This window comes from Amphimedon queenslandica, unplaced genomic scaffold (assembly GCF_000090795.2).
Source record: "Amphimedon queenslandica unplaced genomic scaffold, v1.1 AMPQUscaffold_13015, whole genome shotgun sequence".
NCBI classification, from domain to species: Eukaryota; Metazoa; Porifera; class Demospongiae; order Haplosclerida; family Niphatidae; genus Amphimedon; species Amphimedon queenslandica.
The window spans coordinates 12,277-39,915 of record NW_003546749.1 but is presented as its reverse complement, the minus strand read 5'-3'; the positions used below and the strand labels follow the sequence as shown (position 1 = coordinate 39,915).

Genomic DNA, 27,639 nt, shown 5'->3' with positions numbered 1-27,639 from the left:
ATTTCATGACCAAACCCACTCAGTACATCCCGCCCACTCAATTCCATATACTTTCCGTGTCCATTGAGTCCGTATTCTGGGAGTGCCAGATACTCTAGTTGATCCTTCAATTGTTGTTCCTAATGTTAGGACTCCAACCAAAAACTGGATATAATACTTGGGGGGAAGGGGAGCTCCTAAACCTTCAAGCCCAGAAAAACCCCTCCTTATCCTCTGTAAAGAAGCCCTGTAAAAATACAATAATAGATACTGCAAGCATGAGAAATGCCAGTTAGAGCAACCCTAGTGCTGAGAGAACTCTTTATAAAGGAAGGCAAGTTAACCTCACCTAAACCTGTGATTATAACCACTTACCTCACTAACTTGAAATCTTAGGTAAGGAAATCACAGACATCTTGCAGAATCCCCTTTGGACCAATTATTGATAATTATCTATGCCAATGGTAAGGGGTGCCTTTGCCCCTGCCTACTAGTAATGGTGGGAAGGTGTGCCATTGGGCATGGCCTAACAACATCCCAGACACAGACACCAAATAAATATCCAAAATTTTTCTCTTGGATATGTTCTAGATAATAATACCTCTATGTGTGTCAAAGTATAATGTTGAAAGCTAATGGTGTGATATTTGAATAATACATGGTATTTAGAAGCTCCTCTAATACAAGAAACCTGAAAAAGTTAGCGTACAAAAAGTGCAGCAACAAAAGTAAACCAACATATTACAAAGGAAAGCAAAGGTGACTATTTTTTTTAAATATCTCATTGTTTCTTATTATCGTTTAGTATAAAATGTGAGCTATCAGCTGAAACAGCCCCTGCTCCTAAAGATGATACAAACACAATCACTTATTTGAACAAAGGTGAGACAAATATACATAAAATCCACATATATGTACAAATGCATACATGCATTTTTATGCTATGAATAATTATCGACAATTATTCTCAAGAGGATAGTAATGTTAATAATACACAGGAGAACCTTATTCCCTGACTCTTTCATGCAATGACCCAAGTTACTATGCATTAGAGGTAACATCAAGCAACAGATTTAATTGAATTATTTATTTGTTAATTGATTATTTGATTATTGCACTTAAGATTTCCATCTCACTTGAGTTTCATGACGTATAAGTGCTTATTACAGTCGATAGGTAATATTGAAAAAGTAAAAATGCAGTGTTAGAGAAAGAAGGAAAAGTGACAATTTTGCATATTCAATTGTACTGAAAGATATGTGGTAATAATGGAAACAAAAAACATTAAAGTTGTAAAACTGGATCAAAGTTAAAAGTGCGGTAAACAAGCTTATAACTGGATTAAACAATAGCACATCTGAAATATAGCAACATCAAATGTAGACCAACAAGGTACAAAGGGAAGCAAAGGTGACGATTCAGTATATTTCATTGCACTGAAAAATATGTAGCAATAATGGAATCAAATAAAGAGACGTCAAATAAAAATGTCATAGTGCAGACAATGGGATACATAATAACATCGTGTCAGTGTGATGGGCCAACTGCTAGCATTATGATCATTGAAAAGTACTTCAAAATCACAACAACCAAAACCCAATGCTTTTGTCATAGCAAAAACTGCATGAATGCATAAACTGAATCTACATAATTATATTCAAAAAAGGTATACAAGTAGAATGTGCCATTAAGATCTACATAAACAAAGACATAATGATAAATAGCTTCATAATGACCAGCCATGTTGACGAGGAGATCTATGAGTGACACTAACTTCATCAGCATGATAAGAATTAATATCATTGTGACTTACAAGCATTAGCTGCATCAGGTGACCCCCATTGATATCCCACAACTCTACCACATACTTGAGAGTAACTGATACCATTAGATCGAAACTGAACTGATACACAGCTACCACTGCTCGTTACAGGTCTACCACAAGCTCTAACTCCTCCTGACTGGTACAGTCTAAACCCAGAAGGACAATTCACTGTAGCATCAGTCATATCCAGATATGCTAGTCTTGTCCATCCCACACAGCCAAATCCATATTACAGTAAACATATTGGGTTCCATTAGTAGCAGTTGCCAGTAGATATACACCTGAAGGACTGTTTGGTTGTTTGTTCTTAATCTCTTGACAAGAAGTAGGGATAGGAGAAGGAAGATGAGTCATTGTGTAACATGATAAGGTCTTCCACTAGTAGCAGTATATCATTGATAGCTCCAGCATTAGAGGTAGCAGTCTCTTTGATATGAGAGAGAGAAGAAATGATACCATCTATTTTCTGTTTTATTTCTTGAATATCTTGACTATTGTTCCTAGTAGTGTTAAGTAGTTCATTCAAAAGTCCATCACTCTTGTCAGAGGTATTAACAGTATTACTGGTATCACTGCAGGTAGTACAGGCTGCAGTACAGGTATACTGTTAGCAGCATCAAATGTAAGAGCAAGATTAGAACTACTGATAAACTGAGGGAGACAGGCAATAGCTAGTATAAGAAGAGAGAGCATGACTTTTTCTGGTTGTATACCATTAACTTTGGTCTCTCTCTCATATAATATCTATTAGAGCTGGACTAACGATGTCACACATGCTAAGTGGTTACAGCTAAATTAATAATAGTAATGTATGGTAACTGTACACCTCCTTTGAAGTCGGTTGTCCATCGGTGACGTGCATGCATGGTTGTTGTCCATTCATTTTAGTGCACCAGTGCATGAGCAGTAAGCAAAATGAGCTCCTGGAAGGGACAATGGAACAGAAAAGAGGTGTAGCAGCTATATGTGCAGTACACTTAGTTGAATGAGGCATAACCTTGTCCATTCTCTTCAAGCACCACACAAGATGAGATTAGGTGAAGCCATGCCTTGTAAAGTAATTCAATAATGGTATACCTTTTTCTGGATTTTTGTCTACTTCTAAAGCATACACTGTGCATGCACAGATCCACTGACTAATACAGTAGAAGACAAAAAAGTTGATGTTTTTACAATAACAAACGATTACGATACGCTCTGGAAATAAATTTAAGATGCATTGTTACAAGGAACGCAGACTGTGCACATAAACAATATTCTTTTGAGAAATGTTTTATGGGAGATGATATACCAAGATGAAGTACAGGCTTTCCACAAACAAAAGTCGTCATATTTAACAAAACATGCATGGTTTTTGGTGATTACGGAACCGTCTACGTGTTATAGGTGCTACAGCAGAGAAAAACTTAAAAGGACAAAGAAAAGAACAGAACTGATTCACTATGTTAAGATACTTGTTGAATAAGACTAAAGACAAACGTGAGTAACTTAATTTTTAAATTTTGGACGGTGACATAAATATCTTGCGTATAGCTCAACTAATACTTGATCATTTTGATGAGGACAATTCTGTGGCCATAGTGAAGAGAAGCTCCATCATTAATGACTCTGAGGTAGTTGTAGCAGAGGTCTACAAAGTGAAATCAAGATAAAATTTTTATTCTGCTAAGATTATTGAGATTGGTGAGTTTCTATTGCGCGCTTATAATGATTGGTAATGGCCCAGTTGTATGGTAAGATATCTGTCTTGAATACTAGGAGATGAAGAAGTAGTACCCAAAGATGAAGAGGGTTTTTATGCTGCAGAAGAAGATAATGATAACTCTATATCTAATTAATATGTAATTTTCTGGTAGGTGGATGGAGTCACAGTTTCAAGTGTTACTATTGTCAGCTATATCTGATATATTTTGCGGCCTCCAGTTTTTGCATAATTTTAGTTAAAATAAAATAATACAGTTTCATAATTGTTTGATATTAATAAATTTAGTGACGTTGAGCCTACAGAAAATTCATTCATTAGCATGTCCAGGTCCTTTTAATACACTAAGTGTTGTCTATAAGAGCATTTATTATGGTATGAGGACAAAGGCTTAGGAAAAATTACTGCTGCTGTGAGGTCAAATGACTTTATGTAGGTCATGATAAATCAGGATATATACAATAATAGTAACTAACAGAAGTGTATCACATAGCATGGAAAATCATACTGAACTAATCCCACTAAGATTTCAAGAAAAACCCAAACTGGTCCCTTTAGATATTCAGGGCACAATCAGGTCTATTTATTCCGAAAATGAACATTTTCTCAAAATTGAATTAATGCCTCTCTCCTGCATGCTGCATCATCTCTCTCTTTACTCTCTCCTATCATCTCTTGTATTATCTTTTTAGATGTACTGGTCAAAAGGAATTAATAGAAAAGCTCACAGAAAAGCTTATAAGAACCCCTAGAAGAGACACAGTAAACAAAAAACTAGATGAAGTTTTGAAAGAATTCAAAGTAGGTCCATTTGTACTATTGTTTTTATTGAATAAAATTAATAACTTTTTACTTTAATCATTGATTATGAAAGAAGATTTGAAAGAAGTACATCATGCATAAGTTATACTACTGTCATTGATGCACAACATGGTTTACATGTGAAATTTTGTTAATACCATCTCCTTTTCTCTCACTTGCTCTCAGATTTCTGAAATTGCACAAGATCACTCTGTAAAATCCATGGCTAGCAATTGAAAATTGCAGCTTCTCCGCTTTGATTAATGAAGATTGATTCAAGACTCAATTATTTCAGGTAATAAATTTAATTTTAAATTTTAAAAATTAATTCTTCAGTACTTATATGTTATGGCACATGGTTATGTAGCCACATAAAATCAATAACTGGCCACACCTAATAGACTGCAAATCTAATTCAAAGCTTATGAGGCATTTAATACTGCAGAAGAAGATAATGACAGCTCTGTGTCTAATGTATATGTAATTTCTGGTAAGTGGATGGAGTCACAGTTTTAAGTGTGACTATTGTCAGCTATATCACATTTATTTTGCTGCCTAAGTTTTTTGCTAAAATTTTAGTCCGAAATGATAGAAAATGTTTTATAATTCTTTGATTTTAATAAATTTAGTGAGGTTGAGCCTACAGAAAATTAATTCCATTAATGACTCTTAATTAAGTATCCAGCTATTAACAAAACATAAGCATGTCCAGGTCCTTTTAATACACTCAGTGTTGTCCATAAGAGCATTTATTACGGTATGAGGACAAAGGCTTAGGAAAAAACTACTGCTATTATGAGGACAAATGAGTTCATGTAGGTCATGACAAATCAGGGTACACTAATAAAGATTTATGTGTAAGAGAAGTTTATCAGGGTACACAAGGTCTAATTATTCCAAAAAATGAAAATTTTCTCATAAAATTGTAGACAAAGGAATAGTAAAAAATATAAATGCATTAAGGAACTGAGCTAGTGAAAAGCTTCATCAATTTGCTTATGCACCACCATCAACCATAAGCAATTTCCAACTAAAAATTCAAGGGCCATAAAAATACTTGCCAACATTTAGATCACACAACAAAATCAAAAATGTGCATAAAAGATTTAGAGCTTGTTCTTGTGCTACTTCTTTGTGTTCAAACTTTTTCTACTCCTCAATGAATGGGAAGGATAATTAAGTAATTAAGATATTTAGATAAAAATAAGAGTGGTTAGTGGTTATTGATAAATTTTTATCAGAACACAATGACAGGTCATTAATGAACACAAGAAGGCAGATTGAGTAAACAAAATATTAGTTGGCAAATGGATTGATTGAAGGATGAGACTTTCATAAAAAAATGTCACTTAATATTACATTGTACACGTTTTTATAAGAACAAGGTTTGTGTGTCATTTAAAAAAAAGAAATAGAAGAAAAAACTGAAAGAATGAAGGACTAGTTTCATTGTAGCAATTGTTACACTGAGAAGAAAAAACTGAAAGAATGAAGGACTTCATTGTAATCATTGTTACAGTGATAACATTAATGTTCATGGTGATCCTTTTCTTCTTCCTACCATCAAGACTTGTGATTGGAAAGATATTGAATGGGGCAAGTAGAGAGAAGTACATTTTGTAATGTACCCATCAAAGGTGTCATATTTTTATATTACGTGTCAATATTATGTTTTGATATGTCTAAATATACATGTATGCATTTAATAAAGTAAGTGTACAGTAGCATGCATGCTCACGTGAAATATGTTTACTATAGAAGAGCTGTAAATAATGACTACAACTTGAGCCTCTACAACTATGCTAAGTTCTTGTCAATCTCCAACAGACAATGACAGCAACTCTATAGCCACAAAAACAAAAACAATCCCCCTTTTTTGGAGCTTAAAGACAAAGGCCTTATTGTGGTAAAGGAACATGAGTTACAGGGAGCCTTTGAAGTAAACAAAAGATTAATAGACAGGAAGAGCAAATGCTAAATGAACAAAGATGAGTATGTGACTCAGAGGTTCTTGTCAACATGGCTGTATTAGAAAGTAAAAAAGTATGTGACTGAAAGAACTTTATCTTGATAATGACAATGTAAATTTGTTACTTTGATATTAATTCAGCATGCAAGTAGTGTGGGTACAAGCAAGTGGACATGCGCAATTGCGTGCCTGATGAATTTGATTTGTTATTTCACGAGTTATAGCTTATCAGTACTGTTGCATGGAAGCAAAGTGGGGGCAAAACATATCTTCAGGAGTAACCAGTTGGAATATTTATTTATAAAATAGAAATGAAGAGGGTAAGGAGAGAATACAGGAAGCAGCTTACCTACTAATGTATTACATTCAATAATTATAGGCCATTCATGAGCTATAATCAGAAAGACTCCTAATATTAGTTCTTCATCTGAGCAAGTTTAAAACAAAAAGTCAAGCAAAAATGGCAAGTTTCTTTGACAAAGGCAATGCTTTATTCTTTTACGAAGCAATACAAAGAACAACTAGGCATTAAATGCTCATCCTCTCAACCAGTCACAATGAGAACATGGCTGCTCTTTATACAGGAGGCAGCTTGCCGCTTGCAACCAAGTAATGTATGGCCAAAATAAAACTGCTTGCAAAGCAACAAGTTGCCTATTGTACAAAGGCCTTTAGACAATAAAGAAGAAGCTGCTAGGCAGAGCAATTTTTCCAACTACAAACTACCAAGCCAGTGGATGTATAGTCGTTGTTGCCAACTCTAGAAAAAAGTAAACAACCAGTAAAAAAACTACAAACATGAAAAATGTTTTTGGAAGAAGTACTTGAGAAAATGAATAAACTAAACAATGAAATTAACAACTAACAGAAGGACACTCATTTAATAACTTAGAGAGACCAGGTCACCATCATTAAAAAAGTATAAATACCTTTAGCCAAGTCCCCTTCACATCTGACAGGTATCTTGTGAAAACGACACAGTAATCATTGTAGATAAAGTTTTGAAAGAATTTAAAGCAGGTCCATTTGTACTATTATATTTATTAAATAAAATTAACAACTTTTTACTTTGATCATAGATTAAGAAACAAGTTTTGAAAGAAGTACTATTTCTCTCATGTACTATCATATCCATGTAGACTCAGTACAGTATTGTGTACATTAACTAATGCACAGTTAATTCCCTTATGTCTGACGTGTATATGATGTTTGGGGTTTGTCAGCTTAATTGCTACAAGATGTCTCCCCACATATATTTGTAGATAACCTTTTTGCCACTCTGATCAGGGGAATCTCTCCACCTTTGATCTAAAGTTTTACCACTTATAGTCTATAATTCATATTTTTATAATGCACACAAACATTGTCATTTACTGATTCATTGTCTGACTGTTTAAAGATCAATCATTATTACCAATCGTGAACATATAGTCCATAATTCATATTTTTACAATGCACACACATGCATTACTTTGATCAGCATCAAGTGATGATAGGTCTGAACTGTCGGGTAAAAATAGTGAAGACATTAGAAGATGTGTATTTTTAACCGCTGGCTACACAGCTTTGGGTAGTTTAGCCTATAAAGAAGCAAGCACTGGGAGACAGGAAAGGAGGTCAGAAAGATATAACTTCATTTACCGAGACTATCAAGAAGGTAACTCAGGGGCTCATTTAGACATTCTGTTAAAGGTTTTTTGGGTAATAGGTGCATGGATGACAGTTGAACTAATTAATTTATGTATACGTGTAGTGGTTAACTTGTGAGTGTTTTTGCCTACAGGACTGCAAGCATGATTAAAGGGGCAATACACTTGCATGGATAAAGGGCACATGGAAAAGAATTCAGTTGCTTTATAATAATAATGCTTTGTTTTTAAATATAATCTCTTTTTTGCATTAAACTCGTTGCCTTGTTAAATTAAGTGCCTCAAAATTTTTATTGCCTTCAAAATCCTTTTCTTCAAAGCAGAATTTCTAGTGCATTTCTTTGTCTCTTTGCATTTAAGAGAACAGAAGGGAAATTTAAAATACTCGTTGACAGCATCAAAGGTAGCTCATCCCCAAATAATTCCACCAACTTCTGTAATCCAAAAGTAACAACACCATCTCCTAGCTCTAAGCCCAATTATAATTCATAAAAGCATCAAATGCTGATGGCATTACATCAAGGAGGCTAATATGTCGCTTGGGAAAATAGTGGACACTCCATTAATCTCCTCTTCATTTCAATTTTGAACAGGAGTAAAATTAATTTAGAGAGTGTAGCAGTATATCATACAATCCTGAGTGTAAAGCTGGTGGCAGAAGTAGACCTAGGTCACATAGTATATCAGTTGTGCAGGACTTATCACCAGCACCACAGGATAGTGACATTGTCAAGAGAATTGTGCATTAAACACAAGATGAAGTTTGAATCAGCATCAATGATCAAACAGCAAGAGGCAGAAGTCTGCATAAAACTAACTGTTGAGTGTCGTTATTACTCACTATTAAGTATTTGAGAAAAAACTTTTTAAATTGCACTAAACACTCAAGATGATCCAGATTCATATAATGCATACATTAATTATTCTCAGTAATTTTATTGACATCATTTATTAAGCTCTAGTATGCAAGTATTGGAACTTAACTATTCAAAAAGGAATATTTAAAGGTCACAATGACAATTCATGCCCACAATAGAAGATAACAAATTAGGCAATGATGATTAACATGAATGGTATTGAAACTCAGCAAAAATCAGCCAGATCTTGTAAAAATCGCTTTCATAGGGGTGCTTGAACCCTTCGCGCCATTGCATAAAGCAACCGATCATGACTTTTTATCATCTTGGATAAGTAATCAATGTATCACATCAGAGGAACATGTAATTAAAGGCGATGAGTATCCTTCTGACAAATACTTAATATATTATCTCAATTCAAAACCTGATTTTTATTTATAGATGTACGAAATGAAAAAAATTAGGGCATTGTGGGAGATAGTTAATAAATATTATTGTTCACTATCTTGGTTGCAGGATACTTATTTTTTGTGATTCAAAATGATCCAGTAAATTTTATATTATGATTCAATTATTACAATTTACAGCGATTCATTTTTATGATGAAATTAATCATGCAGCAACCTGCAGGGCTGTTCAGCCTGGAAAGAGTGCTGACACCTGGTGTAAAACAAATCTAATAAAGAGGATTTCATCATAGTACTTAATTCTCATTAAAATTAATGTATCTTCAAAGTGATATGAATCTTAAGATTGACAAAATTCCGTTTATTCTTTATAAAGTGAAAAATGCAATGTTTGAGAAAGTAGACACCATTAAAAGGATCGGCAGCTAATAACTGTCATATTAAATTAAAATCCCCTGATGTTACATATATCTTACCACAGCATTCATTGGAAAGAAGTAAAAAGTTGATTCAAGTATTAAGGGCCTTCAGGAACAAATAAAAAGAGCTTCAAACAAGAGCTTGAAGTAAGTATACTGATAGGCCAATTGGCTTTATCTGTAGAAGAGATAGTGAAGCATATATTGGATGAAACATACATGTATATTCCGACTTTAGAGTGCTATAGCTCCTACACAGACCGCCATATACATACAAAATATAAGTTACATTTCATTTAATCATCTTATGTGGTGCACTTGTTTCATAAGTCCATACGTTAAGTGTCTGCTGGCCATACCCACTGCTTGTCCTGAAACGAAAGGTAAAAGGACTAGGGACAATAAACTAAGAGTGTTTTTTTGTCCTTTTGTCTATGCTATTAAGCACTTTGAGAACAGTTTCTAAATTATTTTAATTGTTTAGCCTCAACACTCATACAAAAGAAAGTGGCTTTCAGTGATTCAGACAATGAACAAGTGAGTACAGTATATACTGTGATAAAGATTCTAAAAATTATTCCCAAAGAGCATTTATCTTTAATCTTGAATCTCTTCTCAATTATAAAATTGGTGCAATCTAGTGTAATCATCCCTTAAATAAAATGGTAAAGGAAGGCACTAATTGGACAAAAAGATGATAAGGTGGTGATGACATACGTATAGATCCACATTAAAAGCAAACTGGACTATAACACAGGAATAAGTGGTTTATTCTCTAGTGACTACTGGTAACCTCATCATTGTTATACAGTTTACTCTCTGACTATGACAAGTATATACACTGTCCTTTCATTGGCTTGTATAGGATCCACTTCATTAATACCACAAAATTTCACTAGGTTAGGATGCATAATATTACGTAAGACATGTTATTCAGTTTTCCCACTGAGCTACTAACTGTCTCTATGACTCTATTCAAAAGTAACATATTGTTCTCATGGAAGGTTTCTTTGTCTTTGTTAAAGTTTCCAATAAAGTCAGCTTTTTAGCTATATCTTGTATTGTGTTGTTCAGTTGAGTGATAAGACTCAGTACTAGTGTATCATCATCACATTATGAGGATAACCTGGGATCAAGCGACTGGTAAACACCAGTAACAACATCTTCAGTCCAATGAGTGAAATTAGGACACAGCTGCAAACTATAATTGTTCATTGCCTGCAGAAAGCTGTTGTAGCATGAGTTGGTGCTAGATCTAGTGCCAGAAATGATAATATTAGTAACCAGTAGTAACAGTATGATACACATCAAAACTGCTTGTATAATAACTGGTTTACTCCACACTGACAGATGGGACAATTTAGTATCAGGTATAACATGAGGTTGTGGCTATATCCCTTCTTTAACATATTGAGCCAGTTCATATTCATTCTCTTGTGTTGAACTAGTGGTTTATAAGAAGTCTCCTCCAAAGTTGCAAAACATCAAATCAGCTAAGATCATTCTTTATATACAGTATCATATGAAGTGGAAGCGGCATTCAAAAAATGTTACAACACAATAAAATTAAAATAAATAACATAAATACAAAGCTTTAAAAATGTTGCCATATGTCGCGTGTCATGCTCTTAGCTGTTAAAAGGTAGCAATGGAGCATAAAATTCTCCTTAATTATGTATATATTTCTATTATGTCCTTATTCATCAATAGTTACAATAATTGATCCTGGGGTGCTCAGCATGATAGCTTGTTTAGGTTCGGTAGCTAATGTTGTATAAACTTTTTAAATAATTTTGCTCAAGCAAAAAAATACTTGATTCTAATCAAGATTCAAACAATCTAAAACTGTATGCCTATGACACAAATGGAAGTACCGTAGATCGGGAAATTTTCGTTGTTGAAATATTTTCACGGATGAAGTAACCCGCGAAAATTTGACACACGAAATATTTTCTACAGTGAATAATAAGATTACCGGAATTATTCTAACGTACAGCGGTGCATGCACGAGGCTCTTTTAGTTTTCTAAAAGCTCAAAGAAGGCCTGAAGCTCTCACCCAAGAGGTTCCTTGTCAGTTTTAGTACTGTCACGAGCAACTTCCATTCAATAGCTGTCCATCGTCATCAAGAGTTAGTAGCCACTTGTGCGGTTTATGACGCTTCCAAAAATTTTCATGTTGAAAAAATTTCGCGGATGGGTCAACCAGCGAAAATAAAACACCTTGAAAAAATATCACGCCAATTATTTCTAACATGAAAACTTCCCGATTTACGGTATTTTATAGTTAGCACCTCATCTACCAGCCATTTAACAACTGCTGCCATCACCACCACAACCAGGCTCCTCACATTTGAAAGGGTTTCTTTCATTGAAACATACAGGCTGCTTTCATTGAAGGAACATTGACTGGATGAATGGATAAATGGATAAGTCATTCCGAGGCATCATAAAGGATCTTGTTAAAATTAATAAGTTTACACAATTTATTGAAGACATTACAAACTAATCAAAAGATGCAGAGAAAAAATATCAATCAACCTCAATGTAAAATGAGCAGTTTGAAGGAGGTTGAAGAGGAAAGATTATAAAATAATGGAAGACAACTCATTCAGCAAAATCATCCAGAGGCTCCACCTCAGCTTTGCAATTTAACAAATTGAACTCACTAGCTAAAAACAAAAGCATTTAGGGGTAATTCTACCTGTGACCTTGTGAACTATTGCCATGCAGCAGTACATATAGAAGTTGTTTTTGAAAAGGGCAGAAAGTCAAGGCCTCTTAAAGTGACGTAAAAGAAACACAAAAAAGTAAAATAATAAAAAAAGCTTCAGAGTCAGTTTTCATTAGAGACGAATGAAAGTATAATTGGAATTGAAGAAGCTACAGCCAATTGTAAGCAAAAATTGAAAGAGAAGCACTTGGAGGATACCAGGAACCAAACTGCAGCAAAACTTTTACTTGGTTTGATAGATCAATTACAATACATGATCATTACTCTCAAAGAGTGACGCCTGAAGTAAAAAAAATCTCTACATTAATAAGGATCTCATCACATTGCCTAATTCTTTCAAAATGTATCATCAAAGTGGTAAAAATCTTAAATTTGTGCACTTATTACGGAGACAGAATTATACTACACATTAAGTTACTAATTCCAGTCACCCCTCATACAACCATTCCTGATACATAGCCTTCACCCTTCATACAGCTGGTATAAGTGAAAGTAACAAATGCAGTGTTTGAAAAGAAGCAAAAGTGACAATCTTGTATATTCCATTGTACAGAAAAATATGCAGTTATAATGAGAACAAGGAAATAATAGCACATCTGACAATACCGTAGAATTTTAAATACTCATACATTAATTGCATAGATCTTGCTCAAGCTCACCCCTTTAATGTATAAGATTCTTCTAGTAATGAATTGCAGAGGATATGAAGCTGATCCGAGCTGCATGCACGCACATGACTAGACATTTAGATACTATAGGGTGAATGCAAAATTGAACTTGTAATGGAAGAGAAAGGCAATACAATAATAGAATGTCTGCAACTGGGAGAGCCAGTAAATTATCCCATCCCAGGCAGCAGCAACAGGAGCAAGAGTTCGAGGCCAAACTTAGGCTAGATCATAGCTGCATCTATGACGTTGCATTTATTTATATCTTTTATATAACCAGTGTTGTTGTTAAGCTTGTATGGCGCGCCTATGGCGCACTTAATGTTGGTTCTGACTCATGCAAAGCCAGCAAAAGTGTGCCAATACCTTCAGTCCTTCACAGTCTTTACTGCAAGTCTCCATCCTGCTGCTGCTTTTTAAATAGAATAAATTTATTACTGTAATTAGTTTTATTAATTGATTTTAATAAAAGTCACATGTGCATGCAATGTACAGTATCATGGCGTCTAGAAGGAAACGTGGACGGGAGAGTGACCACATGTCCAGCAATGAGTGGACGCGGATTAGTATACTGAGCAATTATCTCCGTATACTACTGGTTGACTTTATACAGGGCAGGAATGGACATTTCCATTTACTAGGCTATATCTTTCTTCAGAATAAGTCTCATCAATTTGCGCACTTCAGTAGCTGTTCTCCATAATTATACCTGTGTTCCTGCTAAATATGACAGCACTTGGAGTAACTTTGTGTGGAACATTTGTAGATTAAAGATGAGGGCAGTCAGTGCCGCCATTTTGTCATTCCTTTATGTATGTATGATAAATTTTTTACTTTTTGAATGGTTATATCTAAATTTCAAACAATTTTTGACAAATTGCGCACTTATTTTGTGAAAGTACAACATTTTTACTGCCCAATCATGCAAAAAAGATAAAGAAATTCAAAACTTTGTTCGGTACTTTAGTCTTCTAAAGGTGAAATAATTTTAGTCGTCTCAGTGATAACGGGTGCAGCAACAAGAGTGAACAAGTGCTTTTCTCTTCTCACGGGAACAATAAAGTAAAACTAAGAGTGCTTAACAGCTATACAAGCAAATCATGTCTCTAGATCCTTTTAAAGTAATAACAAGAAGGCCTTTTGTTAGTGGATGAGTCTTCTTGCGCCATGCCTGCCACTTTAACAATAGAATATGAAAAAACTACCATAACCAATTGCATTAAGTAGCATTCAAGAAGCTCCAAGTATCTAGTGAAGTCCCATCCATGAACCAGAAAGACGTTAGCAGGCTTTGTAGTGAAGCTTCCTATCAATCCACCATTGCTGAGCTGCCGTTGCTATGGTAATTCCAATGAATATCATTAAATTAATGCGACCGGAAGTCCCATTGCAATAGCTGGACATGAGCTGTCTTTAAGGTCTTTCTTTTCAGAAGGAATAAGTTCTAGTGAGAAAGAAGAGGAAGACGACGACGAAGAAGAGATAGAACAAAATAGTCTTGTATCTAGTGATTCTAGTACTCGCAAATTCTTGTCCACATGGCAGAAGAAGTTTGACTGGGCACAATATGATGAAGAAAAGGATACTGTCACATGTTCTGTGTGTGCAAAGGCCAGTAAAACAAATGACTACGTTAGAGGAAAGTCACGTCCTGGTAAAGGCTGGAGGAAAGAATATCTCAATCGACACAGACTATCAGTTGATCACAGGAACGCTATAGCAGAGCCACTAATGGCTGTCCAAGCAAGACAAGTTTATGACCAAGTACTATCTGAATCTGGGAAGGAAACGATTTTGCTGATGAAGAATGTCTACTTTTTAGCTCGTGAATGTATTGCTGTATTGAAAGCCAAGAAACTGCATAAACACGTCCAGGAACTAGGATGTAAGGTTCCAACTAGCCACCAAGGTCTGTACAGCAGCTGGGAGTTTGTTAGTGCCATCAGTCAGCATCTTGAACAAGACCTTCTAAAGCAGCTGAAATCATCACCATTTTTTAGTCTCATTGGCGATGAGTCTACTGATATTGCTGTTCAGAAGAACTTGATCCTGTATGTCAAATATTTGTGTGAAGGTCAAGTACATCTAGGTTTCTTAAAGTTGCTTAAGCTTGAAAGAGCAGATGCTACTCACATATATGAAAGTATTGTCAACTATTTTGCTGAGAATCATGTTGACATATCAAGAATGGTGATGTGGACGTCTGATGGTGCCGAGGTGATGCTTGGAAAATATGGAGGTGTACAAGCAAAACTGAAGGTATACCTACATGCAATATACAATATAATACATTGACTTACCTTATTTCATTTTTAGACAGTTTCTCCCCTTATGATCGAGTTTCACTGTATTGCCCATCGAGAGGCTTTAGCTGTTTCCCAAGCTACCACAACAGTTCAGTATTTCACAAAAGTGGAGAATGTTGTTAAGAGTCTCTATTCATATTTTTCAAGGTATAAGCCTGGCCATGGTTGTTAAAAATCTACAATTTTGTTAATTATCTAGGTCTTCCACTCGATATGAAAGGCTCAATGCCATTTTTGCAGTATTGCAACAAAAGTCTGTACGTCTGAAGAAAGTTTTTGATGTGCGATGGCTAAGTAGGAAAGAAGCAGTAGAAGCTGTTGTTAAATCTTATTCAGCACTAACCTTGTTTTTTGGCGAAGAAAGTGAAAGTGACAGAGATCCAACAGGCACTGCGAGAGGATTATACAAGAGCCTTACTGATTACAGGTATTTGTACATGTATATGTATTGTTAGGAGGAGCTACATGTTGCGAACTTAAATTAAGTGTTATGTAGTTAATTAATTGTAATTATATGTCATTTGACATATGTACATGTACTCTTGTAGTATATTTATTTGTAAATTACCGTTTGCTATTAAATAGGTTTGCACTGACGCTACATTTTTTGAAGGATGTCTTAACCACACTTTGTGAATTAAACAAGTACTTTCAGATAGCGGGCATTCATCCTTCTGATGTTCATGAAAAGGTTTCCACTACAATTGGTGTACTGGAAAGTCGTTACTTGCAGCAAGAAATACATTGGGGTTTTTCAGTGGACAAGTTCTTGCAAGCTATTGAGAGTGGTGTAGTACCTGAACTTACTATAAATCGAAGCAAAACAGAACTAGTTGAAAAGGATGTCCAGAAGTTTGTGACTAAGGTTATTATGAATCTACAAGCTCGCTTTCCTGAAACTGAAAAACCCATCATTAAGGCTTTTGATATCTTTCCACCATCTAAGCTTCCTTTGGATAATTCAGAATTGGCTACTTACGGTGACACTGAGCTTTTACTTTTATGTAGTAAATACAGGTCAAAAGTAGATGAAGAAGCTGTTCTCACAGAGTGGGATGGGTTTAAGCAAAACATGAAAAATAACTTTATTAGCATCACAATGGCAGAGCTCTTAGATCACCTAGTCAACACAGATTCTCTCAAGCTACAATATCCTAATTTGTCTATTTTGGCCCAGATAGTACTTGTCTTTCCAGCTAGTAGTGTTGACTGTGAGAGAGGATTCTCCACTCAAAATCATATCAAATCCAAATTAAGGAATCGGCTAGGACATCTTCACCTTGATATGTTACTACGAATAAGGCTTTTAGGTGGTCCACAAGAGCAGTTTTCTTTTCAGCAGGCATACCAAATTTGGTTACATTCGAAGAAACGCAGATCAAGACCTATTGAGCCGCCTAGTGGAACTGAAGATGAATTGGAAAGTGATAGCAGTGACAATAATGATATTATGGACATGTAATTTGCAAAAATAATTTTTTTGTTATTTGACTCACAAAAATTACTATGTGACGCACTTCTAGCTGCTTTAGTGGGTCAAAATTAATTTCCTATAGAATTTGACTCACTAGTCCAAAAGCTTAACAACAACACTGTATATAACCTTTCAGACTAGTTAAACAAAGACACTATAGTGGATAGTGGATCTACATCACCAAAAGGCACACACAAAAAAATCTTCCTCCATAAGAAGCAGAGAAGGTATATAATTAACTATACAATACTGCAACACCAAAAGTAAACCGAAATGTTACAAAGTGAAACAAAAGTATATCATACAACCCTGAGCTGCAAGTTGAGTATAAGGCTGGTGGCAGAAGTATATCTAGGCCATGTAGTAGATCAGACTCAGTCCTGCAAGACATGCACCAGCACCACAGGATAGTGACATTCAAGAAGCAAAAGAATTGTGCATGAAACACAAGATGGAGTTTAAAAGTGTTGAATGGACACACATAAAAGCTGTCCATACTGGGTACTTCAGTCCTCAATTCCTCTGTTTCCCCGGACTTCAACTACTGCTCCTAATGTTGAGACTCTGACCAAAAGACAGGTGATTAATACTTGGGGAAAAGGGGAGCTCCCAAACCTTCAAGCCAGGAAGAACCCCTTCTTACCCTCCAGTAACTGAGCCCTGTAAGAAATACAAAATGGATACTGCAAGCATTTAAAATGCAAGTTAGAGCAACCCTTGCACTGAGAAAACTACTTAAAAAGGAAGGCAAGTTAACCTCACCTAAACCTGTGATCCAAGCAATAATTAACCTACAAACCTGAAATCTTACATAAGAAAAATGCAGACATCCAGCAGAATCTCTTCCATGGCTAGATTTACATTTGCTTGCCCCTGACCTTTTCAGTTAGTATTTGTAGAGCTTGTATTCACTGTGGCACTTTCATCTTTTAACTGATGGCTACTCCAATATCATCATCCGGTTCTTGTGAAACCAGACCGTCTACTTCTACTAGCAACTCTTAGGCTCAGGAGGAGGTACCTTAGGGTGGGTATTAATTGCGATCTTAAATTTTTGCGTTTTAAGGGTACCCTGATTTAGCGAAATGTAATTTTAGTGAATAGGAACTATAATTGATATTTTAATAATAGTAACTTAATTAACTTAATATAACAGCAACTTAATAATAGTAACTTAATCAATCTTGTCATCAGTTATTATGTAAGTATATGTGTTCAAATGGGTTCTCAGGGGGAATGGAAGTTGTACCATCAAGCAATCCAGCAATTCCAGCTTTTTCCCACCCTTTGATAATTATTGGAGTGCCTTTTATAGATGTAAAGAAATTATACATTTTTAACAGCCACTGTGCATGCAGAGGTTTGATGGTAGTTAAGCGAAAGTCCACATCAATATCTTCCATTTCTTTTCCACTGGCTAGCTGCTCTCTCACTGAATTACTGTAGTACATGACAAATTCCCTCCTCATGTACTGCTTTGCTGATTTGTTTACTGTTAAGTCAAGGGGCTGGAAAAAGTGAGTCATACTTGCTGGAACTGCTGTGAATTCAATATGGAATGAATCTAATCACTTCAGTACTTTGTCAGTAACCTACCCTTTGAAGACATCCCATATTACTAAGGCCTTTTGTGTCTTTGATAATCCCATTTCTTCTCCTTTCTTGACTACATAAGGGCTAATGATATAATCAACTAGCTTTAAAGTTTCCTCCTCATTAGACCAATGTTTAGTGTTCTGTGATATCAAAAAATCTGATATAAATTTAAACCCACGAGGCTGGCTCTTTTCTATTTTTCCTCCATCACTTAACATAAAAAATCATACTGAACTAATCTCATCAAGACTTCAAAAAAAACCAAATTTTTCCCTTTAAATAATCAGGGTACACAAGGTCTAATTATTGCAAAAATGAACATTTTCTCATTAAATTATAGGCAAAGGAATAGTAAAAAATATAAATGCATTAAAGAACTGAGCTAGTGAAAAGCTTCATGAGTTTGTTTATGCACCACCAACAATCGTAAGCAATTTCCAACTGAAAATTCAAGGCCATAAAAAATATTTGCCAACATTTAGATCACACAACAAAATCCAAATGTGCATAAAAAGATGTAGAGCTTGTTCTAGTGCTACTTCTTTGTGTTCAAACTTCTTTTACTCTTCAATGAATGGGAAGGATATTTACATAGTCAAATCTAGTGATTTACATGCCATATAAAAATAAGAGTGGTTAGTGGTTATTGATAAATTTTTATCAGAACACAATGACAGGTCATTAATGAAACACAAGAAGGCAGACTGAGTAAACAAAATAATAGCTGGCAAATGGAGTGATGGATGAGACTTTCATATACTATCAAAAAAATGTCACTTGTTACATTGTACACGTTTTTATAGAACAAGGCTTGTGTGTCATTGAAATAAAGAAATAGAAGAAAAAACTGAAAAAATGAAGGACTTCATTGTAATCTTTGTTTATACTGATAACATTAATGTTAATGGTGATCCTTTCCTTCCTCCTACCATCAAGAATTGTGATTGGAAAGATTGAATGGGGCAAGTAAAGGGAAGTACATTTTGTAATCTACCACCCATCAAAGGTGTCATATTATTGTAATATGTCAATATTATTGATTTTAATAAATAATTATAGTGTAGTTGAGCCTACAGAAAATTCATTCATTAGCATGTGCAGGTCCTTTTAATACGCTAAGTGTTGTCTATAAGAGCATTTATTACGGTATGAGGACAAAAGCTTAGGAAAAACTGCGGCTGTTAAGAGGTCAAAATTTAATGAGTTTATGTAGGTCATGATAAACAGGATACAATAATAGTAACAGAAGTGTATCACATAGCATGGAAAATGTACTGAACTAATCCCACCAAGATTTCAAGAAAAAACCCAAACTACACCAGGTCTATTTATTCCAAAAATGAACATTCTCTCAAAATTAAATTTATACCTCTCTCCTGCATGGTGCATCCTCTCTCTCTCTTTACTCTCTCCTCTCATCTCTTGCATTATCTTTGTAGACATACTGGTGAAAAGGAATTGATAGAAAAGCTGAAAGCAGAACTCATAAGAACCCCTGAAAAAGACACTGTAATCAATAATCTAGACGAGATTTTGAAAGAATTCACATAGGTCCATTTGTACTATTATCTTTATTGAATAAAATTAATAAGATTTTACGTTGATCATAGATTATGAAAGAAGCACAAGTTATACTACTGGCATTGATGCACAACATGGTTTACACGTGAAATTTTTTAAAGTACTATCTCCATTTCTCTCACTTGCTCTCAGATTTCTGAAATTGCACATGATCACTCTGTGAAATCCATGGCTAGGAATTGAAAACTGCACCTATCGCACCTTGATTAATCAAAATTGATTCAAGACTCAATTATACAATTTAATTTCAGGTAAAACTATTAATTTTAAATTTAAAAATTAATTCTTCAGTACTTATATTTTATTGCAGGTGGTTATGTAGCCACGTAAGAATCAATAACTGGCCACATCTTATTCATAGACTACAAATCTAATTCAAATTTTACTTCATTTTTCAATTTTTTTTTTATTAGAACCGTTACGAGAACATGTCAGTGCAATTTACTTATCATGTACATGACATGGGTGCAGCTTGCCTTTGCACTCTACACACACTAGTGCCTGTATTGTTTATTTCTCATGTACATCTTGTATTTTGGATGTACTTATCATATGAGGGTAGTGTATTGTAGAGTACAATTATAAGTGATAGTCTTTTTGTGTGTAATAATATTTTAATGGGCCAATATGATTCGATATGTCTGACTATACATGTAAGCATTTCATCCACCACATAAAATACTTTTGCTATATACGAGCTGTAAATATTCACTAACAATTAAGGCTCTATTACAACTATGCTATAAAGTTCTTGTCTGCAACAGACAATTACAGCAAAAACTGTAGCCACAAAAACAAAAAAATTACCTTTTGGAGTTTGAAGACAAAGGCCTCATTGTGGTACCAGAACATGAGTTACAGGGTTCCTTTGAAGTAATGAAAGATTACTATACAGGAAGTACAAATGTAGCATCATTGACAAAGAGAGTATGGGACCTACAGTTTCTTGCTAAAATGGTTTTATTAGGAAGTGAGATGAATATGTTAATGAAGGAGCAATTATATCTTGATAATGATGCAAGCTTGATATCATAGGATGATGCTAATACTGCTTTAAAGACCGATAAGAAGGAGACTAAGAAGAAGAGAGTTTTGAATGTAAGCTATATAGTTCACGTGTATGTACCTTTATACAGGATAATACTCAATTAGAAATTAACTAGAAAGAATTGTAATAGGATTAGGAAGTGAAAAAAGTATGAGACTAAATGCAGGATGATACTTTGAGTAGCTTTGATCGATTCCTTAGAAAGTCACAGATGGTGCCATTTTCAATAAATTTCTTTAAAATATAGCAGATTCCCATTTTTGAAATAACAATATCCTCTTGATCAAGTCTCTCTTAAATTGACTGAATTGAACAGCCTTGAGTTCTTAAAAACTATTTGTCTTCTTACTTCACAGAAACTCTTCTCATTTTATTCCTAAGTTATCCACCCCATTTGACACATGTGCATGCATGCATGTAGCATGGGTACAAGGACGTGGACATACAAGATTGCTTGTATGCAGTGGCGGATCTAGGGGGGGCCTGGGGGGGCCATGGCCCCCCCAAAATTTTTGTGGTGAAGTATAAAATTAGTTTTATCTATGTAAACTGTGAAACAGCCACAGTACTTGACTGTGTAAACAGTCTGTAAACCACAAAGGAGCTCATTTAAGAGGCCTAATCTTCAAAATTTTGACTTTCCAAATGAAATCCTGCAACCCTGGTTGACTGCACCCACTAATTATTCCACCCATATCATTAAGGCCTCCCCAGAAATTCAATCCTAGAACCGCCACTGCTTGTATGTTCAGCATGATTCCATCGTTAATGATGAATTTCATTTTTTACTTGACAAATTATAGCTGAGTGGTACTGTAGCAAGGAAGCAGAGCGGGGGCCAAACATGTATCTTCAGGAGTAACTTATTGGAATGTTTATTTATTCATTAATTAGAAAAAGAGAGGGTAAAGAGAGAATATAGGAAGCAGCTAATCTACTAATGCATTATATAATGGTTTACATAAACACAATCATGTATATCATTAATAAAATGAATTTCTCCATAAGGTTCTCAAAAATGTGCTACGCGATAAATGCATCATGCAGATGTACTTAGCAATCATCAGGTAAATGATACCTATTGCACATGCGCACAGAGGAATGTGTTGTTCTCATCATTTCAATAATTTGAAAAAAAGAACTTGACGATCAGTTGGTTAGTCTCCTTCTTAATTCCTTGCTCCCTCTATTAACACCAATCTTCTTTTTTAGTATGACCACTCCTACTTCAGTCAGAAGATTGACCAGGGCTGCCCAGCCTGCTCTTTCTCTCAAAGAGTGACGCCTGAATTGAAAGAAATACCCCAACTACAAGGATGCCATCAATCATCATTGTACTTAAATTTGAAAAAAGCATATTGAAAGTGGTGAGAATTTTGAGATTGACAAATTTGCAATTATTCTTGACAAAGTAAAATGCAGTGTTTGAAAAAGAAGAAAAAGTGATGATTCTGTATCTTTCATTGTACTAAAAATATGTAGCAATAATGGAAAAAATTATAGGGAACAATGATAGATGTATAGACAAAAGTGTTAAGTTATAAAAAGCATCAAAGTTAAGAGTGTAGTGAACAAGTTGTAAAACTGCATTAAATCATAGCACATCTAAAAATACAACAACACCAAAAGTAAACTAGCTAAATGTTACAAAAGGAAGCAAAAGTGACTATTCTGTATATTCCAAAGTACTGCAAAAAATGTAGAAATAATGGAAACAAGAAATGGAGATGGCAAATAAACATGTCATAGTGCAGACAATGGGTTATATCATTGAATTATGTCACCGTAATTCGCCAACTGGCATCATCATTACAGAAATGTACTTCCAAATTATAACTGCCTAAACTTAATGCTTTTGTCATGGCAAATTCAATCTACATACCTTCAAAAAGGTAGAGGTTGATAAGTGCTGTATAAAGACAATAATTTATTATCATTAATCAAATGAAATAATCCACTGTTGTACTAACAACAAAGTGTAAACTGTTCATTAGTTTTTTCTCATCATTTTACATACAACTCATAATAGCTAACAGGAACATCTTCATCAGCTGTACCAGAATCTGCACACACCCTCAGCTCGAGGTAGTCAGTAGTGGCAGTGTTTAGTACCTTATTGAACCATGGAAGACCTGGAGCTGTACAACAATTACCTTCAAGACTACCACATCCTTTACCATCCCACAATGGATCAGATGTATAAAGAATAACTTGCCATGTACCATCAGCAGCAGGATTACCAGATTCACAGAAGTAGTCATTACCAATGAAAGACTGAATAGTCTGAGTACTAACTTTGGAACAAGGACATTTGTTATAGTTTTTATAATTACTAGCCTCATTCAGTCCAGCGATTAGTGTCCAGACATGTTGACGAGGAGACCCACGAGTGATACTAACACCTTCAACATAAAAAGAATTAATATCATTGTGGCCTATCCCCGCAGTAGCTGCATCAGTTGAGCCATACTGGTATCCCACAACTCTACCACACACTTGAGAGTAACTAATACCATTAGATGGAAACTGAACTGATGTACAACTACCTAAATTTGACGTTGCTCTACCACAAGCTCTAACTCCTCCTGACTGGTACAATCTAAACCCAGAAGGACAGTTCACTGTAGCATCAGTCATATCCAGATATCCTAGTCTTGTCCATCCTCCTACTGAACCACACGGCTCTTTCATATTACAGTAAACATATTGGGTTCCATTGGCAGCAGTTGCCAGTAGATACACACCAGAAGGACTGTTTGGTTGTTTGTTCTTAATCTCTTGACAAGAAGTAGGGATAGGAGAGAAGGAAGATGAGTCATTGTGTAACATGATAAGGTCTTCCACTAGTAGCAGTATATCATTGATAGCTCCAGCATTAGAGGTAGAAGTCTCCTTGATATGAGAGAGAGAAGAAATAATACCATCCATTTTCTGTTTTATTTCTTGAATGTCTTGATCATTGTTCCTGGTAATATTGAGTAGTTCATTCAATAGTCCATCAGTCTTGTTAGAGATAGTAATAGGATCAGTATTACTGGTATCACTGCAGGTAGTACAGGCTGCAATACAAGTATTGTTAGCAGCATCAAATGTAAGAGCAAGATTAGAACTAGTGATAAACTGAGGGAGACAAGCAATAGCTAGTATAAGAAGAGAGAGCATTATTATCCTCTTTGTAATGATTGTTTACTGTTTACTCCTCACTCCCTTTATAATATTCATAAGGGCCTGACTAATGACGTCAGACGTGATGCTTTGTGGTAACTTAAATTAATGACAGTTCTGTGTGATAGCTGTTGTGGTTGTGTTCATTGTGTTTTTTTTACTGAGGCATATAATTGCCAATCAATTTGACACATGAGTGAAGCCATTCCTGGTAAGTGGTTTGTTTGTACACGTTCATCAGGCCATTTTTAAAAATTGGCCAATTACTGCATAATACCAAGCAGAGCATTACTATACTGTACATCACAGATCCAAACTGACTTTTGCGCAACGAAGTTATATTTAAGTTTTGGCCTTGCAATTCTCAAATGAACAGTGAGAGGGTCAGGATAAGCGGATGACAATAGGAGCCTCTACTCTCTATAGCGCTGCTGGTGCATTAAATCATTTTCTGGCACAATTGTCAGCTAACACGATGTGTGCTGTAGGGCAGGTTGATAAAAAAGCTATTAAATACAGTTTGCATTTTGAACAGATAATAATAGAATATTACTGACAGCAAGTACAAAGCAAATGAGGCTTCACTATCTAAAATGATTTTGAAGATTAAAACAAAAACTTAGAAATAATTCAGTTTATTAATGAAGACGGTAATTCACAAACAAGTTCTAGGAAGGGGTTGGGCAAATAGTGCAGTTCTATAAAATGTTGCATGAGTGAGAACTCAATTAATCGTGATCCAAGAACTAACTAAATGTAAGTCCTACAGCTCTTGATTTTTATTTTCATCTTTTTATGATAGGCTTAGCGACATTGATTGTCATTGTGTTCACTACTATCGTGAAATCAAAACTTTCTGAGTAGAAATTGTCAACAACATAAAGTTAATCAAATGGTCAGAATCTCAAATAAATGATGTGGACTTCAAGATCAAGTGTCAAGAAAGACTTCACAATAATAACGTTAAACAGAATCAAAACTCAGAACGAGACTTTCGTACTATAAGAGAAGGTATAACTGCTAATAGTAGGCAAATCGCAGTAAAAAGATTAAGAACTACCCACTATCACACTATGGATACAGAAGAAGAGACATTTATTATAGCCCAACCTATAATTAAAAATTGGCTCTCAAATCACGTTTTAATTCATACAACATATCCTGATATTAATGTCTTTATGTCATGTAGAATGTTTAAGCTGATTATGGCAAAAATTAAGTCATGGTTATCTAAAACAAGTGTAACAGTGTAAAAATATTCCTATAATTGTTTTCACCACCTTGCAAGTACAGCTAGGTTCTTATCAAAACTTATGAAGGTTCTCTCTAGCTTCTAATGCTTCCAGAAAAGACTTTAGACAGTATCTCTATGCTCTCTCGCTGTTAGAAAGCTCATAACTTTGTCCCATGTGCAAACCGCCATTTTGCTTGCCGTGACCACACCCACTTACATAGCGTGAGCGAGTGGTTGCTAAGGTTTGTTATTTCTCAAATACAACATGTATAGAAGAAATGTAAGTGTTAACAAACAATCAAATATATATTGCACGTGGGTGAAATCAATTATAGGACGACCTGGGGGCTACGGCCCCAGGTTGTAAAAAAGATGCGAATTTAGAAAAATGCCATGTACTGATATTCTTTGATAGCCCAAAGAGGCTCTTAGTTCAACTCTCAGCATTTCTCCACACCGTCTAGGCCTAATGCTACTCCATTAGTATCTATAGCACTTCTGGTCTCAATGCAGGAACATGAAAGTAATTCCTCCATTATGTAAAAGAGCTTTTATTAAAAGAAGACTCTAAATCTCAAATAGAGCCAATTCCAAACAGAAATACTGGAGTTATGGCCAATTTTTAAAAAATACACTGTACTATAGCCTATGCTTTCTTTCCAAAAAGTAATGACTAAAAAACCACAACCAATTTTTATTACATTTCCTGATACATTTCAATGTCCTTATGCTATGTACAAAGTTTGAGCTGATTATGACACAAAGTTGTGGAGTTATGGCCATTTTTATAAGGATCCTGTAAAGGTAAAACCCTGTTGCTGATATGCTAACTAATAAGTAACAGCTTAGGCTGATGCTATTGTCACTGGAAAAAATAATGCATTAATTAAAAAAACTCAATATACATATCTTCTACAAAAGGTAAAGAACAATATGTGTCTGTATAAAGACAATTAACTAATGATAATCAATTGAAATAATCTACTGTTATACTAACTACAAAGAATAAACTGTTCATTAGCTTTTCTCATCATTTCACATACAACTCATAAAAGCTAACAGGAACATCATCACCAAAATCTGCACAAACTCTCAGCTCTAGATAGTCAGTAGTGGTAGCGTTTAGTACCTTACTGAACCATGGAAGACTAGGACGAGATGTACAACAAACTCCTTCAAGACTACCACATCCTTTACCATCCCACAATGGATCAGATACATAGAGAATGGCTTGAAACGTACCATCAGTAGCAGGATTACCAGATTCACAGAAGTAGTCGTTACCAATGAAAGACTGAAGAGTTGAGTTTTGAGGACTACCTTGAGAACAAGGACAATTGTAACAACCATCATTACTATGAGTATAATTACTAGCTTCATTCAGTCCAGCTATTAGTGTCCAGACATGTTGACGAGGAGACCCACGAGTGATACTAACACCATCAACATAATAAGAATTGATATCAGTGTGACTAGAATCAATAACACTACCATATGATTCATCATCATATCTACCTGGATATACTGCATCACGTGAATTATACTGATATCCCACTACTCTACCACACACTTCAGAGTAACTGATACCATTAGATGGAAATTGAACTGATGTACAACTACCTACATTTGGTTTTGCTTTACCACAAGCTCTAACTCCTCCTGACTGGTGCAGTCTAAACCCAGAAGGACAGTTCACTGTAGCATCAGTCATATCCAGATATCCTAGTCTTGTCCATCCTCCTCCTGAACTACATAGCTCCTCCATATTACAGTAAGTATGTTTAGTTCCATCATAGGTATACACCAGAAGGACTGTTTGGTTGTTTGTTCTTAATCTCTTGACAAGAAGTAGGGATAGCAGAGAAGGAAGATGAGTCATTGTGTAACATGATAAGGTCTTCCACCAGTAGCAGTATATCATTGATAGCTCCAGCATTAGAGGTAGCAGTCTCCTTGATATGAGAGAGAGAAGAAATAATACCATCCATTTTCTGTTTTATTTCTTGAATGTCTTGATCATTGTTCCTGGTAATATTGAGTAGTTCATTCAATAGTCCATCAGTCTTGTTAGAGATAGTAATAGGATCAGTATTACTGGTATCACTGCAGGTAGTACAGGCTGCAATACAAGTATTGTTAGCAGCATCAAATGTAAGAGCAAGATTAGAACTAGTGATAAACTGAGGGAGACAAGCAATAGCTAGTATAAGAAGAGAGAGCATTATTA

At 35.1% G+C, this 27,639-nt stretch overlaps 1 protein-coding gene, 1 long non-coding RNA gene and 1 other non-coding gene across 3 annotated transcripts; 2 read left to right on the top strand and 1 right to left on the bottom strand.

Annotated features, from left to right (window-relative positions):
- The first annotated feature begins 379 nt into the window (after positions 1-379).
- Positions 380-19,999, top strand: LOC105314290 (uncharacterized). The gene is made up of 9 exons (XR_002186636.1): positions 380-738; positions 785-861; positions 3,191-3,283; positions 3,338-3,487; positions 3,563-3,656; positions 4,199-4,307; positions 4,494-4,602; positions 4,644-4,797; positions 19,824-19,999. It is a non-coding gene; the product is annotated as an uncharacterized LOC105314290 (transcript).
- On the top strand, positions 5,692-7,117 carry LOC109585752 (uncharacterized). Its single transcript, XR_002186637.1, has 2 exons — positions 5,692-5,810; positions 5,876-7,117. It is a non-coding gene; the product is annotated as an uncharacterized LOC109585752 (long non-coding RNA).
- Positions 20,000-22,944: 2,945 nt separating the features above from the next.
- On the bottom strand, positions 22,945-27,127 carry LOC109585751 (uncharacterized). The gene is made up of 2 exons (XM_020001878.1): positions 26,562-27,127; positions 22,945-23,145 (listed from the first exon to the last, which is right to left on the bottom strand). Exons 1-2 carry the CDS (start codon positions 27,121-27,123, stop codon positions 23,018-23,020), a joined length of 690 nt encoding a protein of 229 aa, XP_019857437.1. The 5' UTR covers positions 27,124-27,127; the 3' UTR covers positions 22,945-23,017.
- Positions 27,128-27,639: the final 512 nt, after the last annotated feature.

Coding starts and splice junctions, on each gene's coding strand:
- LOC109585751 (XM_020001878.1), bottom strand. CDS start 27,123: ATGACTGATGCTACAGTGAACTGTCCTTCTGGGTTTAGACTGCACCAG. Junction 23,146..26,561: donor TTGTTGTACATCTCGTCCTA/GTCTTCCATGGT, acceptor GTACAGCTCCAG/GTCTTCCATGGTTCAATAAG.